A 13,556-nucleotide genomic window follows, 5' to 3' on the forward strand; every position below is an offset into this window, starting at 1 on the left:
GGAACAAAATGCAAACAATGATTGTCTGCTGCTGTGGGATGCAACAGGTGGATCTGGGATTGGTCTCATGTGGTTGTTTTTAATTAATAGCCAATCATAATCCAGCTGTCTTGGACTTGCTGGTCAGTCACAAGATTTTATTATCATTCCATTCCTTTCAAGCCTTCTGATGAAATCCTTTCTCCTATTCTTTTAGTATAGTTTTAATATATCATTTTCTTTCAATACAATATATATCATAAAATAATAAATCAGCCTTCTGAAACATGGAGTCAAGATTCTCATCTCTTCCCTCGTCCTGGTGCCCCTGTGAACACCACCCCACAGGACCAGTCTGGAAAACAAAGGATGCTGTTCCCTTTGCCTCACCAATAAAACAGCTTTGACACCCCTCCCAAAACCCAAAACTCAAACCCCTCCCCACCTTCAGCCATATGAAGCACCCAAAGGCAGTTCCCAGAACAATCTGCTTTAAATTTAAAGACCTCCAATTGTGCAGCACTGCTACAATAAACATGTACCACCGGGGTATTTTGTGCTGCAGCTTCGTGCTGCTTTCATGCCCTGTCCTCGTGCTGATTTTCTGTGGCTGCTGCCACCAGTTTTTCAGTGCCTTGGCTGGGATATCAGCAGAGAGAATTAAATATTTGCAGTGAGTCCAGCAAGGTGCTGTGTCCATATGCAGAGTGAGGTAAGAGGAACTTTGAAGCATCCCAAGTGCTTGAGGAATAAGAGGGAAATGATCTCAGGGAGCCAAGAGGGCACTGTCAGAGCAGCTCAGCATGGATGAGAGCAGGAAGTGTGGGATTTTCGGGGTCCTCAGGACAAAGGAGGAATTGATGAATCTGACTCCATGTTCTTAGAAGGCTTATATTATATTATATTATATTATATTATATTATATTATATTATATTATATTATATTATATTATATACCATATCATACCATATCATACCATATCATACCATATCATACCATATCATACCATATCATACCATATCAATGTTATCATTACATTACATTATATTACATTACATTATATTATAATAACTTTATATTCTATTATAATTACATTACTTTATATTATATTACATTACATTACACAATACTAAAACTATACTAAAGAATAAAGAAAGGATACTTACAGAAGGCTTAACAAGGTACTAATTTAAAACTCATGACTGACTCCTCAGAATTCCCACACAGCTTTGATTGTTCATTAAGTGAAGACAATTCACATGTTGGATAAACAATCTCCAAAGCAGCAAAACAGGGAGAAGCAAATGAGATAATATTTTTCTCCTTTTTCTCTGAGGCTTCTCAGCTTCCCAGGAGAAGAAATCCTGGCGAAGAGATTTTTCAGAAAATATGACAGTGACCCAGGAAGGGAGGTGGGGTGGGAGCAGGTCAGAGTCTCCCTTGGTGTGGCCTTGACCACCAGAGTGATGCAAATTCAACACAGAGTTGCAGCAGAGCAGTCAGTCCAACAGGGGCACAAGGGCACTGCCTGGGCTGCAGATGGGCAGGTCATGGCTTGGCTGCACCCCCTCCTCACTCCAGGGCTGGGGAGAACCCTCAGCATCCCCCATCTGCTCTGGGATTCCCACTGAGTGGGGCAGCACCTGGAAACAAAAGAGCCTCCATCAGGGAAAGCGTTCCTTTGGTCCAAAGCAGGGCAAAGAAAAGCATTTTGAGACAATCAAGCACGCTTTCCAACTGTGGAACCAGGCACCCGCTCAGCGTTCCCACTGCTTGGGAGCAGGGAATTAAGGCATTTATTCTGCATTAGAGCCATTTCCAGAGGAATTTCCCTCTGACACAAAATGCCAGCAGCCACTTCCCTGGGAAGGAGGGTTTTCAAAGTGCAGGAGCAGACAGTGGAGGGAAGGGACAGTGGGCAGGGAGTGCTGCACCCCGAGAGAAGGGAAATGAAAGGAGGAACCACAGGAGAGCGGGGCACAGGTGGAGGCCACATCCACTGCCCACCTCAGCCAACACCCTCCAGCCTGCTCCCACATCAAAATTCCAACAGAGGAACAAACCCCCCTCCCCTGTGCCCTGCAGGCTCCTCTGCTGTCCCCAGACCTTGTGGCACAGATGTCCCTGCAGAGAGGGGCTGGCACAGAGGGGGCACCTGCTCCCTGTTCTTCATCCCAGGAAGTGACATTTTGGGCAAAAATGCTTCATTTAAAAATTGGCACATGGTTTTGAGTCTTTTAACTAGCACCTGTCATTTTTGGCAGTGCTTTTAGCTGCAAGTCTTTTGTTTTTCGAGGCCCCTGCACAGAGCTGTTCCCACCTGCCTCGGCAGGGAGCTCACAGGAGGTTCATGAGCAAGTCCCTGAGACAGACTCAGCTGCTGGGTTTGGAGGAGAGGAAATGTTGGATTAGGCCCTTTTCTGACTCAGAGGTGGGGTAACTGAGAGATGTTTTAAAAACTTTTATTCCATTTTCAGCGTTACATGAAGGGTGAGACAATACAGGTGTTATAGTTCATGCCATCACAATTAGAAGCCAACTATTTCCTAATTACAATGCATTATAAATATTTATTAGTTTTCACCATACTATAAATACCTTACAACTAATCATCTAAAATTACCCCTCATAAGTCCTACTACAAGACATCTTTCATAGTTCTATTTCTTCAAAGTATTTAGTTTTACTTACAAAAACATCCTTTAAAACTTATTTCTAGCTCCATTTCTCTCTCAACAATGTCTTATTCCATAGCATTTCTAAGTCAATATTTCTTATCTCAAAGTTTACATACAAATACACACTATGTGAACCTTTGGTCAAACTTTTAAAAACTTTCTACAAATCCATTTTCCACAAGGAAAGAGTTTATCTCACTCCAACCACCCAGGTGACCCTGCAGCCCTCTCTGAGCACAGACTGGTACCCAGTGCCACCAGCATGGCAGGGACACCTCCATCAACTCAACCTTGAGAAGACATGGCTGAGGTGTTGGGAAGGATGAAAGTTTGACAAGGAAGTTTCACAGCTTGGCAGAAAGATTTTTGAATGTAGAATCTGAGAATGGAATAGAGATGGAAGCAGGTCTTGATATAGAAAAATAATAGATGTGTAAATTGACAATTGCTGAGCCAATCTGGCTGGACAGCTAAGAAAGCAAAGGTTGTGTTGAGTTGGAAAGAGGTTTTATGACTTAGAGCAAAGGATAAGCTGATCCTTTGCTCTAAACACAAAAAAGATGTTTTTACCAAGCAGAAAGAGAGCACAGGCAAACAAGGCAGCAAATGTGGCAAGGAGAAAAAAGGTCTCAGAATTTTCCACTGCAAGAAAGCTAAAAAACAACTTCTGGCTTAGACTGTGATGTGCTGACTTTGAGTGGTTGGAGAGCAGTACCATGAATATGGTAATTACAGTAGTTATGATGGGCTATAGGTAAAAGTTATAGATTGGTTCTGCTGTATGAAGATGCTGAGCAAAGAAAAGTATAAAATGCACTGTAACCAAACCAAAGGGTGTCCAGGCCTGCCTGCAGCTGGAGCTGACAGCTGTGGGCACAGCTCTGTCACCCACCACGCTGGGCTGCTGTGACACCTTGGGTACAATAAACTGCATTTTGGAGAGCAGCCTGGAGTCCCACATCCCTCATTTCAGCTCTTACACTGAGGGAGCCTGGGGGCCTCATTCCTGCCTGTCAGTGTCTGCAGGGAGGGCTCAGAGCAGGGACCAGGCTCTGCTGGGCTGGGCACTGCAATGGCACCAGAGGAACGGGCAGAAACCCCACTTGGACACGAGGAAGAATTTCCTGTGCAGTAACTGAGCACTGGATCAGAGATCAGTGTCCCCACCAGTGGGGACAGACAGTGAAAGAGTGGAGAGAACAGCTGGGAACTTGAATATCACATTTCCAAGACCATGAGTGTCGGAACAGAGGGATTTAAATGCAATTTTCCTTGGAACAAGAGATGACCAGGGGACAGCCAGGTCTCACTAATGCTCTTCCTCAGGAGCTGCTGCCATTCCTGGGTGTTCCTAGCCACCAGCAGAGCTTCAGGAGGACTTGAGCTCAGCACAACATTACAAATCCTTGCTCTCCTCTGGGTTGACCCCAAAGTCAGGGCAGATTCTCAAGAGCTAATTGGAATTTCCGTGTGACCACAAGAACACTGGCAGATCTGTACTGGATTGCCCAGAGAGGGTGTGGGGTCTCCCTCACTGGAGAAATTCCAGAACCTGGACACAACCCTGTGCCCTGAGCTCTGGGATGGCCCTGCTGGAGCAGGGAGGTGGCACCAGATGAGCCACAGTTGTCCCTTCCAGCCTGACCCACCCTGTGTGACTGAGATGGCCCCACACGCCACACCCTGAGCCACAGGGACAAACCCTGGCCAGGGGACAGGCAGCTGGGTCAGCTGGGGCTGCCCATGGCCCAGGGCATCCACTCAGTAGAGCCCAGCCAGCAGGGATGGCTTTTGGAGGGGGCACAGCCCTGCCCCTGCTCGGTGTCCCCAAACTGCCCCTGGAGGCTGCTGGGACCCTGCAAGACTCAGGGGGGCACAGTGCAGAGCAGAGAGGGGCTGCAGCCCCAGAGGAGCTCACACAGCATCAGCAGGACTCTGGCTCAGTTTGGTGGTGCTGCCACAAGGGGGAAAAAAGGACTTTATTGTCTCCTTTACTGTCTCCTCTGGGAAGTGAAGACAGGCACTGGAAGTCAGCACTGAGCCGCCACCGCTGGGAATGGGAGTTACCCATCAGAGCAAGCAAGGGCAGAAATTATGTGGGAATGTGATTTCTTGTAGAAAAGCAGGTTTTTAAAGGAGCATTAGGATCAGCATCTGCTGCTCCAGAGAGGTGACCCACAGCAGCACCAGCTGTCACCACCCCTCTGTGTGCAGGATGGCAAATGCCACCAGCGAGTCCACAGTGGCACGAACTCAGTGTGGTGACATTTGCTGCTCTTTATGCACTGCCAGACAACTTTTCACACTTCATCTCTTGTCTCCTGTGAGAGGGTTTTGAGAGCTCTAGCAGAAATCTTTGCTGCCAGGCTGGGGATGTGTGCTGCTCTCCATGCTGAGAAAACACCTGGGATCAGCAGCAGCTGGAAATCATGGAGTTTGACTTTTTCCTAACAGACTTCAGGCCCCAGAGCACTTTCCCAAATCATCTAATTCCCAGCTATAAGGGCTGAGGAATACAGAATGGTGTCCCAGGAGGGAACAGGGCAGCTGTTCAGCTGAACATGGAACCAACTGAGGACATGGAACCAAACTGCAAAGGAATGGTGTGGTCAGCACCAGGCAGAGAAGAGCACACAGGTGCTGCACAGGATATTTGGGACAGAAAATAATGGCAAAGAGTCTTTTGTCTCCAATCTAGCAACAGCTTCTGGCCCATGGAAGGTGTGTCTCAGTGTGTCTGTACTCCCCATGGCTTTCCTGATGATGATTTGATGGATTTCTGGGAGAATTCTGCTGTGATTTTTGTTGTTGTTAGTCTCGAATGCTTTACAATAAAGAGAATTCAGTAACACAATTAAATTCACATAGCACTGGCATAAATCCTCATATCAAAGGGGAGAAAGAGTCTCTTTTGCCTTGTATTTAATAGAATAATTATGGTTATTGCCTGTGCAGTAACTTCAGAAGGCTCCTGTGCAGAACTCCAGCCCTGCAGCAGTGGATGCTGTCTGAATGACTAAACAGAGCTGTTCCATATTTTGGAGAACTCCTATCTTCACCTAGGATTGCCTGTGCAGTTCCTACTCCTGTTACACAAGATCACAGGGGCTGACACCCCTGTCTGTAGCTCTGACAGCATCACACAAATATTAAAACCCCTGAAACTCAGGGCACTGGGAGATGAGTGAGCCCAGTGATTGTCTTGGTTTGGAAGGCCAGGTGTCTGCTAAGGAAGGCAGGAGCCTCCCCTGAAATGGAAAATGCAAACCCCCTCCCTCCAAATTGCTACAAATTTTAAATTAGGGGCTCCCAGGCAACAAAAATTATGGGAGCAGGAATAAAAGTTCTTTATTAGGGAAGAAAATTAAAACATAAAATAAACAATGCAGTGAACCAAACCAACACTGCCAGAGCCAGAACACAGCCTGGCACCCTGTGGGTCAGGGTGCTGGCAGCAGGGCCATTGGAATTGTGGCTCAGCCCTCCTGCAGTGCCAGGGGTGGTTCTGCTGGAGCAGGGATCCTGCAGAAAGGTGCAGTCTGCCTCTGGAGATCCAGGGGCAGAGGCAGCTGCTGTTCCTCTGGGAAATCCAGTGGAGAAGCCGTGCTGGTGTTCCAGAATCTCCAGATTATATCCAGGTAGGAATGCTTGGCTCCTCCCCCTGGGCTCACATCTCCCAATGGGATGCTGTAGTTCTTATCAGCCATGCAGGGACATTCAATGGCCTGTTATCAGCAGGTGTCTCCCTGAGGGAGGATTGGGTGTGGAAGAGATAAGGAAAACTGCCCACTGAACAGAGGACAGCTGCCATACAGATGGCAAATAGAATACAATTTGCTTGGCAATCCAGGACAGTGATCCCTGCTTTAAAGATGAGCCAATAAGGGGAAGAGAAGCAGCAAAACTGTTGGAACCAAAATGCAAGGAAGTCTCAGAACTCTGGGCCTGTAAGCCAAAGCTTGGAATTGAACACAGGATTTGGTCTGAGACCTTGGAAAACCTTCCAAACTCGGGTGCTAGAAAAGAGAATGTGGATTTGTAATTTCAAGCAGGAACAGGTAAAGCTAAGAAAAGGAAAGTTTAGAGTTTTAGAGTTTAGGATATAGAAAAACTAAAAGTAGTTGCAGAGGTAAACAAGGAGTTCAGACTGCAGCACTGTAGGTTTGTGTGCCATAGCATGATTGGCTAAGTAACTTTACACTGTAGCATGAGTTCATAAGATTAAATATTTAAGGATTGGATCAAAAAACATAAATATCCTTGTTGGCAGTGTTTTATTGGTCAATAATTCCTTAAAAGATCATGTAACTAAGGGTCTTGTCACCTTCTGAACCATGCTGTGAAGATGTGAGCTGAACTCACCCTTCCTATGTAGAAGATAAGAAAAATAAACCCCATCATCAAAAACATTTCAGAGGTCCTGTCTCAAATTCCTTCCGAAAATCCACACAAGTGAATTATCACACAAAACTGTGACCCTGTGAAGTGATCAACAGCCCCTTTGAGCCAGGGCTGTGAAGCTGACACTGCCCACACTGCTCCCAGCCACTTCTCCTCTAATGACTGCAGCAGGACACAGACGTATGGGAGCCCAGCTTCCCCCCATGGCAACCCCGTGGGCACAGAGATTTCCTGATAAATGAAGTCACAGGTTTCATGTTTTTTTAAAGGTTTAAGTGCCACAAAAGGAAGTATCAAGTTGGGATCCACAGGCCTGGAAAACTGATGGATTACCCAGATGGATTATCCTTCCTTCATCCCATTACTTTCAGGAGCTGTGAGAGTGATGAGGTCACCCCTGAGTCTCCTTTTCTCCAGGCTGAGCACCCCCAGCTCCCTCAGGGTTCCTCACAGGGTTTGTGTTCCCAGCCCCTCTCCAGCCTTGCTGTCCCCTCTGGATGTGCTCGAGTGTCTCAATGTCCTTCCCAAACTGAGGGACCAGAGCTGGACACAGCACTCAGGGTTTGGCCTCTCCCAGGAACCCAAGGCTGGGAAGTGTCACCTGCCCACTGTGGGTGCCCAGTGAAGCTGGCAATGGGCCTGCCAGCATCTCCCACACACCTGTGTCCTGCAGGAGACACCTGGGAGAGGTGTGTGATCCTCACCTCCCCCTGGCACAGATCAGGAGTGATTCCCTGCAGTCCACAAAGCAGGAAACTGGGAGCAGGAGCAATCCCATTGTGTGCAAGCTACCAGCACAACGTTCAGCTGCTCAGAAACAATCCAGATTTCAGCTTCAGCATCTCCCAGTACCAGCCCCATCCCAGCACTGCTCTTTTTCAAGGTGCTGGGCTGATCTCTGTGTTTGAGTATGTGATAAATGAGCAATGAAATGGTTGACTCTCACAATTATAGGGCAAATACCATGTATGTGTGTTAAGAGAAGTTTTATAGATTTATAGTTGTGTTTTATAGATTTATAGTTGTGTTGTTATCAGGGGGTGGCCTGGGTTTGGGATGATTAGGAGGGTCGGCTCGTTACTATGACAACAGCTGACCTCCCAAAAAGATGTCAGGAAGTGATCTCCACCACTGGACAGCGAAGAAGGAGTCGATGGACAGAACTTTAGGAGGGGCAAAAGGGTTAAAAGGTGGAACATCCATTGTGTGGATGAGCACAAGGTGGGGAAAATCCCTTGCTGCCAGCGCCGTGTTTATTTTCTCTATTCAGTCTTCTGTTGTAATTTTTGATAGGATTTTAAGAAACCTTTTTAAAATGTTTGAAAGTGAGTATCATTCCTCACAAGTATCACTGGGGAAAGGGAACCACCCAGCCCCCGAACAACTTCGGCAATATTTTGTTACTGCCAGCCTGAAATGTCTCGGGTGCTGTGGCGTGTGACCCCACTGCACAGATTCATCTCTTAACACGCCATCCAGCCCAAATAAACTCCAGCTTCCCTTTGGAATCGATCTCCAAGTCAAGGAGCTCTGCTGCTCCCCTGGGCAGCCCACCCACCCTCCCGCAGGAATGTGACCCTCCCGCAGGATTTTAACCCTCCCTGGCCCTCTCTCCTTCCCCAGCCGTGCTGGTTTTGCTCGAGCAGCTTCAGGAATTCAGGAATTAACTCAGGAATTCAGGAATTCTCCCTCTCCACGTGCTGTACAGAGGGTGCTTTGCCTTCCACCGCTCCTGGGATGGAACAACCCGAACCTCTGTGATGCCCAGAGCAGGGCAGGGGAGGCGAGCCATGCTTATCAAACCCTGCTGCTTTAAACAGGCTGCAGCAAAGCCACGCTATGCCTAACGTCACCGGGGAGCAAAAATAGCCGGCACGAGTGGAGGGAGGGGAATGAGAGTATTAAGAGCGCCCAGATTTCAAACATACTTGGCTGGCAGCACGCTCCCTTCCTGCCCCTGCCGCTCCAGATGCGACGGAGCACTGGGATCTCTCACTCTCTGCCCGTGAAGAAGGATTCTCTTCTTTCTGTTTTTTTCCCTCTTTTTCTTTCTTTAAGTTTCAGCTTTGTTACTACTAGGTAGATTTTTTTATTATTATTATTATTATTTTATTAATGTTTTCTTTCTGGTCGGAAACTTCATCTGCCGGATTTGAAAGCAAGGTTTGAGCAGGAGAAATTAATTTCTCTTTACAGCTGTAAATATGCATGGTACTCCTGTGGGATGACATCGTAGAGGGAAAGGCAAGATTGGCTGGGAAAATCGCCTGGACCGTAAGATGCTTGAATGGCTGCTTGGAATGACAAGCTCTCTGTTGTGCGTGCATGTGTGTGAGTGTGTGTTTGTGTACCAGAGCAGCAGTGATGGCAACTTTAAAATGATGCAAGGGCTCCCCATTTGGCTTCATTTTCCTCTTCTAGCTCTGTCTGGAGATGGGCGAAGTGTCTGAATGGAATTGGTGCTGTAGGAATTTTATGAATGGAGCAGAAGGCAGGTTCAGCAGAAGAGGAGCAGAGCAGGGAGACGCAGCGGGCTCGGCTCTCTCCAGCAGGAGCTGTCACTCCAGGGAACTGCACAGACAGGCACCAGCATGGCACAAATCTGCTACAAGTCCCCGGGACACCAAATGAGGCAGCTGCAAGGAGGCAGCCCCTGAGCCATGGAAATATGCTCCTGAAAATGAGCTCTCGCCAGCACACCGAGCCAAGAGCTGTGTGTGGGACCAGCTCCGGGCTCAGCTGGAGCATCCCATGCAGAGCTGTTCATTTCTGTGCCCTCCTGCTGGTTGGGAGGCTGAGGAGCAGCCACAGCTCCTGGAGCAGCTCTGTCTCCTTCTTGGGAGTCACTGTCACTGCCAGCTCGGACACCAGCGTGGATAACAGGGACAAAGGGGCAGCAGGACAGACTGGCTACACCTGCCCTGCAGCAGGAGGGCACTGCACAGCACAGCAGGAGCAGGACCAGGCAGATTTGGGGTGGCAGGGTCCAAGAAATGGATCTTGATGCTGGTGAAGCTGCGGGGACCAGCCCAGAGCAGCAGTGTCCTGAAGGAGCACGGCAGAACCACGCTGGTCTCTCACCTGTACTCAAGGGGCTGGGGTGGGAGATGGGCTCTGTGTGTTTCTCTGTGTTTTTTTGTACTTTTATCCCAAATGCTGAGTGGGGGAAAATCTCCCTCTGCACTGGACTGTCCTCTCTTATGCAGAGTTTTTTATGACATCTCTGCAGGTGGCAATGGGGAGAAGATGAGGGCAAGTCACAAAGAGGATGAAAATTGTCCGTCCTCAAGGGTCACAGAGGTCACTGACAGGGTGACACAAGGGCAGCAGGGGAGGGCCTGGGACTGTAATGCTCCTGCCAAGGAGGCAGTGGGAGGAAAGAGGCAAAGGAGGCAGAGCTGGTGAGGAAGGAAAACTCACTGGGAAACGCTGCAAATTCCCAGGATTAAACAAATCCAGCCTGCCCAGTGGAACAAGGCAGAGGGGAGTCTTTGCCTGCTGAGCCCTCGAGGACAAGGCTGTCCAGCACCCCTCCCCCTCAGCGTTTTCCAAGGAAAAAGAGACAGTCTGAGTGCTGTAAAACACAATGCAAACGCACTTCTGCATGCAGTGACCTTTAGGATGGCACAGGCTTTTGGTATGCCTTAAAATCTGGGCATTTTAGCTACTTATTCATTTCTCTGAGGAAGGTTTGCTCTCTTTTTGCCTACACCCAGGAAGAATTCAGAGCAACACGATCCTGATTTGTGCAGCGCTGAGTCTGAGCTGAGCAGAGGCTCCCACGTACAGACTTGCCTCACATGGTGTCTCACACCTCGCTGCTCAAGGCTGTTCAGGCAGGTTCACACCCAGCTCTGGCTGAAACAGATCTGTTTGACAGACATGTGGACATCTCTGCTGTCACACTGGCCAGAGAGAGTGAAAACCCTGTGTTTACAGACACAGAAATCCCTGCACTTTGCTTTATGAAGTGCCTTTTTCTCCATCACTCGAATGCTGTTGGAAACTGCAGGACAGAGGAGGAGCTTCTCATTCAAGGGAAGCTGCTCTGTGAAAACACTGCAGGAATGCTGGACAGGACTAACACAGAACAGACAATTTGGCTGCAAATGATAAATCTAAAGTCTGGTTTCCCTTTTTCAGGGCCTTCTGCTCCTTCAAAGTTAAGAATGTGACAGAGAGGTTTAAACAATCATGCTGATACCTCTAAATCATAGCTATAAATTTAGGAAGGATGGTTTTTTTCCCTCCAACCCCGAACTAAGGACTGCAGTGAGTGGTTCCAGTGATCCACACAACCTTTTTTGTCTCTTTTCCATGGGCACACCTCACAGCTGATGAGAGCAGGAGCCCTACAAGAGCACCAAAGACCTTTGGTGCATTCAGGCAGCGCAGATACGCGTTCAGGGACAGTTAAATTCAAAATGAACTTTTGTGTCGCTCTGGCAGATTTCTAACACGTTGTTTCTGCTGTCTTTCCTCTAGTGGAGAATGCAGATGGTCCTTGGATGAGCCACAGCTGAGAAATGGTTCTCCAGCTCCCCGCAGCCGCGTTTCTCAGAGCCGAGAGAGCCCCCTCCGAGCCCTGTGACATGAGCAAAGCTCCTGGCATTTAAACCCAGAGGATGTCCCTAAGTGACGAGCTGGAGAGCCCCTTCTCCACCCCCCCCTACGTGGTGGCAGGCACAGGGGAGGACAGCGCGCTCAGGATCCGGCCCAACGCCTCGGCCAACGGCACCGGGGACGGCGCGTGGGCGGCCGGCTCCGCGGAGGACATGGTGGCCATCTGCACCATCGGGGCCATCCTGTCCCTCATGTGCGTGGTGGGGGTGACAGGCAACGTCTACACCCTGCTGGTGATGTGCCACTACCTGCGATCCTCCGCCTCCATGTACATCTACATCATCAACCTGGCGCTGGCCGACCTGCTCTACCTCCTCACCATCCCCTTCATCGTCGGCACCTACTTCATCCAGAAGTGGCACTTCGGGGACGTGGGCTGCCGCATCCTCTTCAGCCTGGACTTCCTCACCATGCACGCCAGCATCTTCACCCTCACAGTGATGAGCACGGAGCGCTACCTGGCCGTGCTGAAGCCCCTGGACACGGTGAAGAGGTCCAAGAGCTACCGCAAGGCCATCGCTGTGGCCATCTGGCTGGTGTCGCTGCTGCTCACCCTGCCCATGCTCATCATGATCCAGCTGGTGCAAAGGGACAACAAAAGCATCTGCCTGCCCACCTGGAGCAAGCTGTCCTACAAAGTCTATCTCACCATCCTTTTTGGCACCAGCATCGTGGGCCCAGGGGTGGTCATTGGCTACCTTTACATCCGCCTGGCCAAGATTTACTGGGTGTCCCAGACTGCTTCCTTCAAGCAGACCAAGAGGCTGCCCAACCAGAAGGTGCTCTACCTAATCTTCACCATAGTGCTGGTCTTCTGGGCTTGCTTCTTGCCTTTCTGGATATGGCAGCTCCTCTTCCAGTATTACGAATCCTTCCCTTTATCTCCCAAGGTGATGAAGAACATTAATTACTTGACGACCTGCCTGACCTACAGCAACAGCTGCATCAACCCCTTCCTCTACACCCTGCTCACCAAAAACTACAGGGAGTACCTGAAGAACAGGCAGCGGTCCCTCAGCAGCAGCAGTGGGTACTTCCAGAGGAGGAATCGCTTCCAGAGGATTTCAGGGAGATCCCTGTCCACCAGCAGCCAGCACTGCACAGAGACTTACGTCCTTGCTCATGCTCCTTTGGGAAACAGCAGTGCCTGAAGGTAAAATATATCTCCAAGAACAATCAATACTGACTTCAATGTTGCTTTGATTTAAAGTTGTGCAGGCCAAGCCTTGGCAGTGCACACATTTAGTCCGGAGGCTGTGCCGTGTGTCTGTTCTCATTTCTCCAGTGCCACTGATTTGATGCTAGCAGCACTCAGCTGAACATCTATCTAAATAGCCTTTCACTTTTTATCTTTATATTTTATAGTGTATGTCTCCTCAAGTAGCCATCAATAATGAAAGCCCATAACAGGGCCATGATTTTTAATAGTATCAGCTGTCTCACAACGTTTAGAATTATGTTACCCCATGAATGGCTGTAGTTTGCTCTTTTTTTCTTTAGCAGTAGTGCTAAATTTGTAGTTGTATGAGGACTGAAGACAATGAAATAAAGAAAAAGCAGCTGATGTTTGTGACATGCCATGCAGTTTTGAATTTGGGGTAGGACTGCACAAGGTGGATGAAGCATACCCAGGGTCACTGGTCCTGGTTTGGGTGATGCTCACACTTATTCTGCACTGGGCTGGATTCTCCAGTCACACAGCTGTGTGCAGTGGAATTCCACCCTGGTCCTTGTCAGCAGCACAGGCTTCCCATGGCAGTGCCACAGGCAGGGAACTCTCGGCATCTCCTGCTGCACTGACCCCAAACACCCATGAGGAGCAGCATCATCTGTCCTGGGCAAGCATTTCCACCCTCTGCCCTCCTCCAAGGAGG

General features: G+C 48.9%; 1 protein-coding gene across 3 annotated transcripts; it reads left to right on the forward strand.

The window, feature by feature from the left end:
* The first annotated feature begins 8,963 nt into the window (after positions 1-8,963).
* LOC311160998 (urotensin-2 receptor-like) lies at positions 8,964-13,161 on the forward strand. 3 transcript variants are annotated; one of them, XM_084218235.1, is made up of 3 exons: positions 8,964-9,222; positions 11,545-12,461; positions 12,573-13,161. In XM_084218235.1, the coding sequence occupies exons 2-3, from the start codon at positions 11,685-11,687 to the stop codon at positions 12,831-12,833; spliced, it is 1,038 nt and encodes a 345-aa protein (XP_084074361.1). In that variant the 5' UTR covers positions 8,964-9,222; positions 11,545-11,684; the 3' UTR covers positions 12,834-13,161. The 3 variants fall into 3 exon arrangements, with proteins under 3 accessions (XP_084074361.1, XP_084074359.1, XP_084074360.1); XM_084218233.1 differs by having other exon boundaries at positions 11,545-13,161; XM_084218234.1 differs by having other exon boundaries at positions 8,964-9,138; positions 11,545-13,161.
* The last annotated feature ends 395 nt before the right edge of the window (positions 13,162-13,556 follow it).

The sequence above is a fragment of the Fringilla coelebs genome, assembly GCF_963513975.1.
Source record: "Fringilla coelebs genome assembly, chromosome: 19".
NCBI classification, from domain to species: domain Eukaryota; kingdom Metazoa; phylum Chordata; class Aves; order Passeriformes; family Fringillidae; genus Fringilla; species Fringilla coelebs.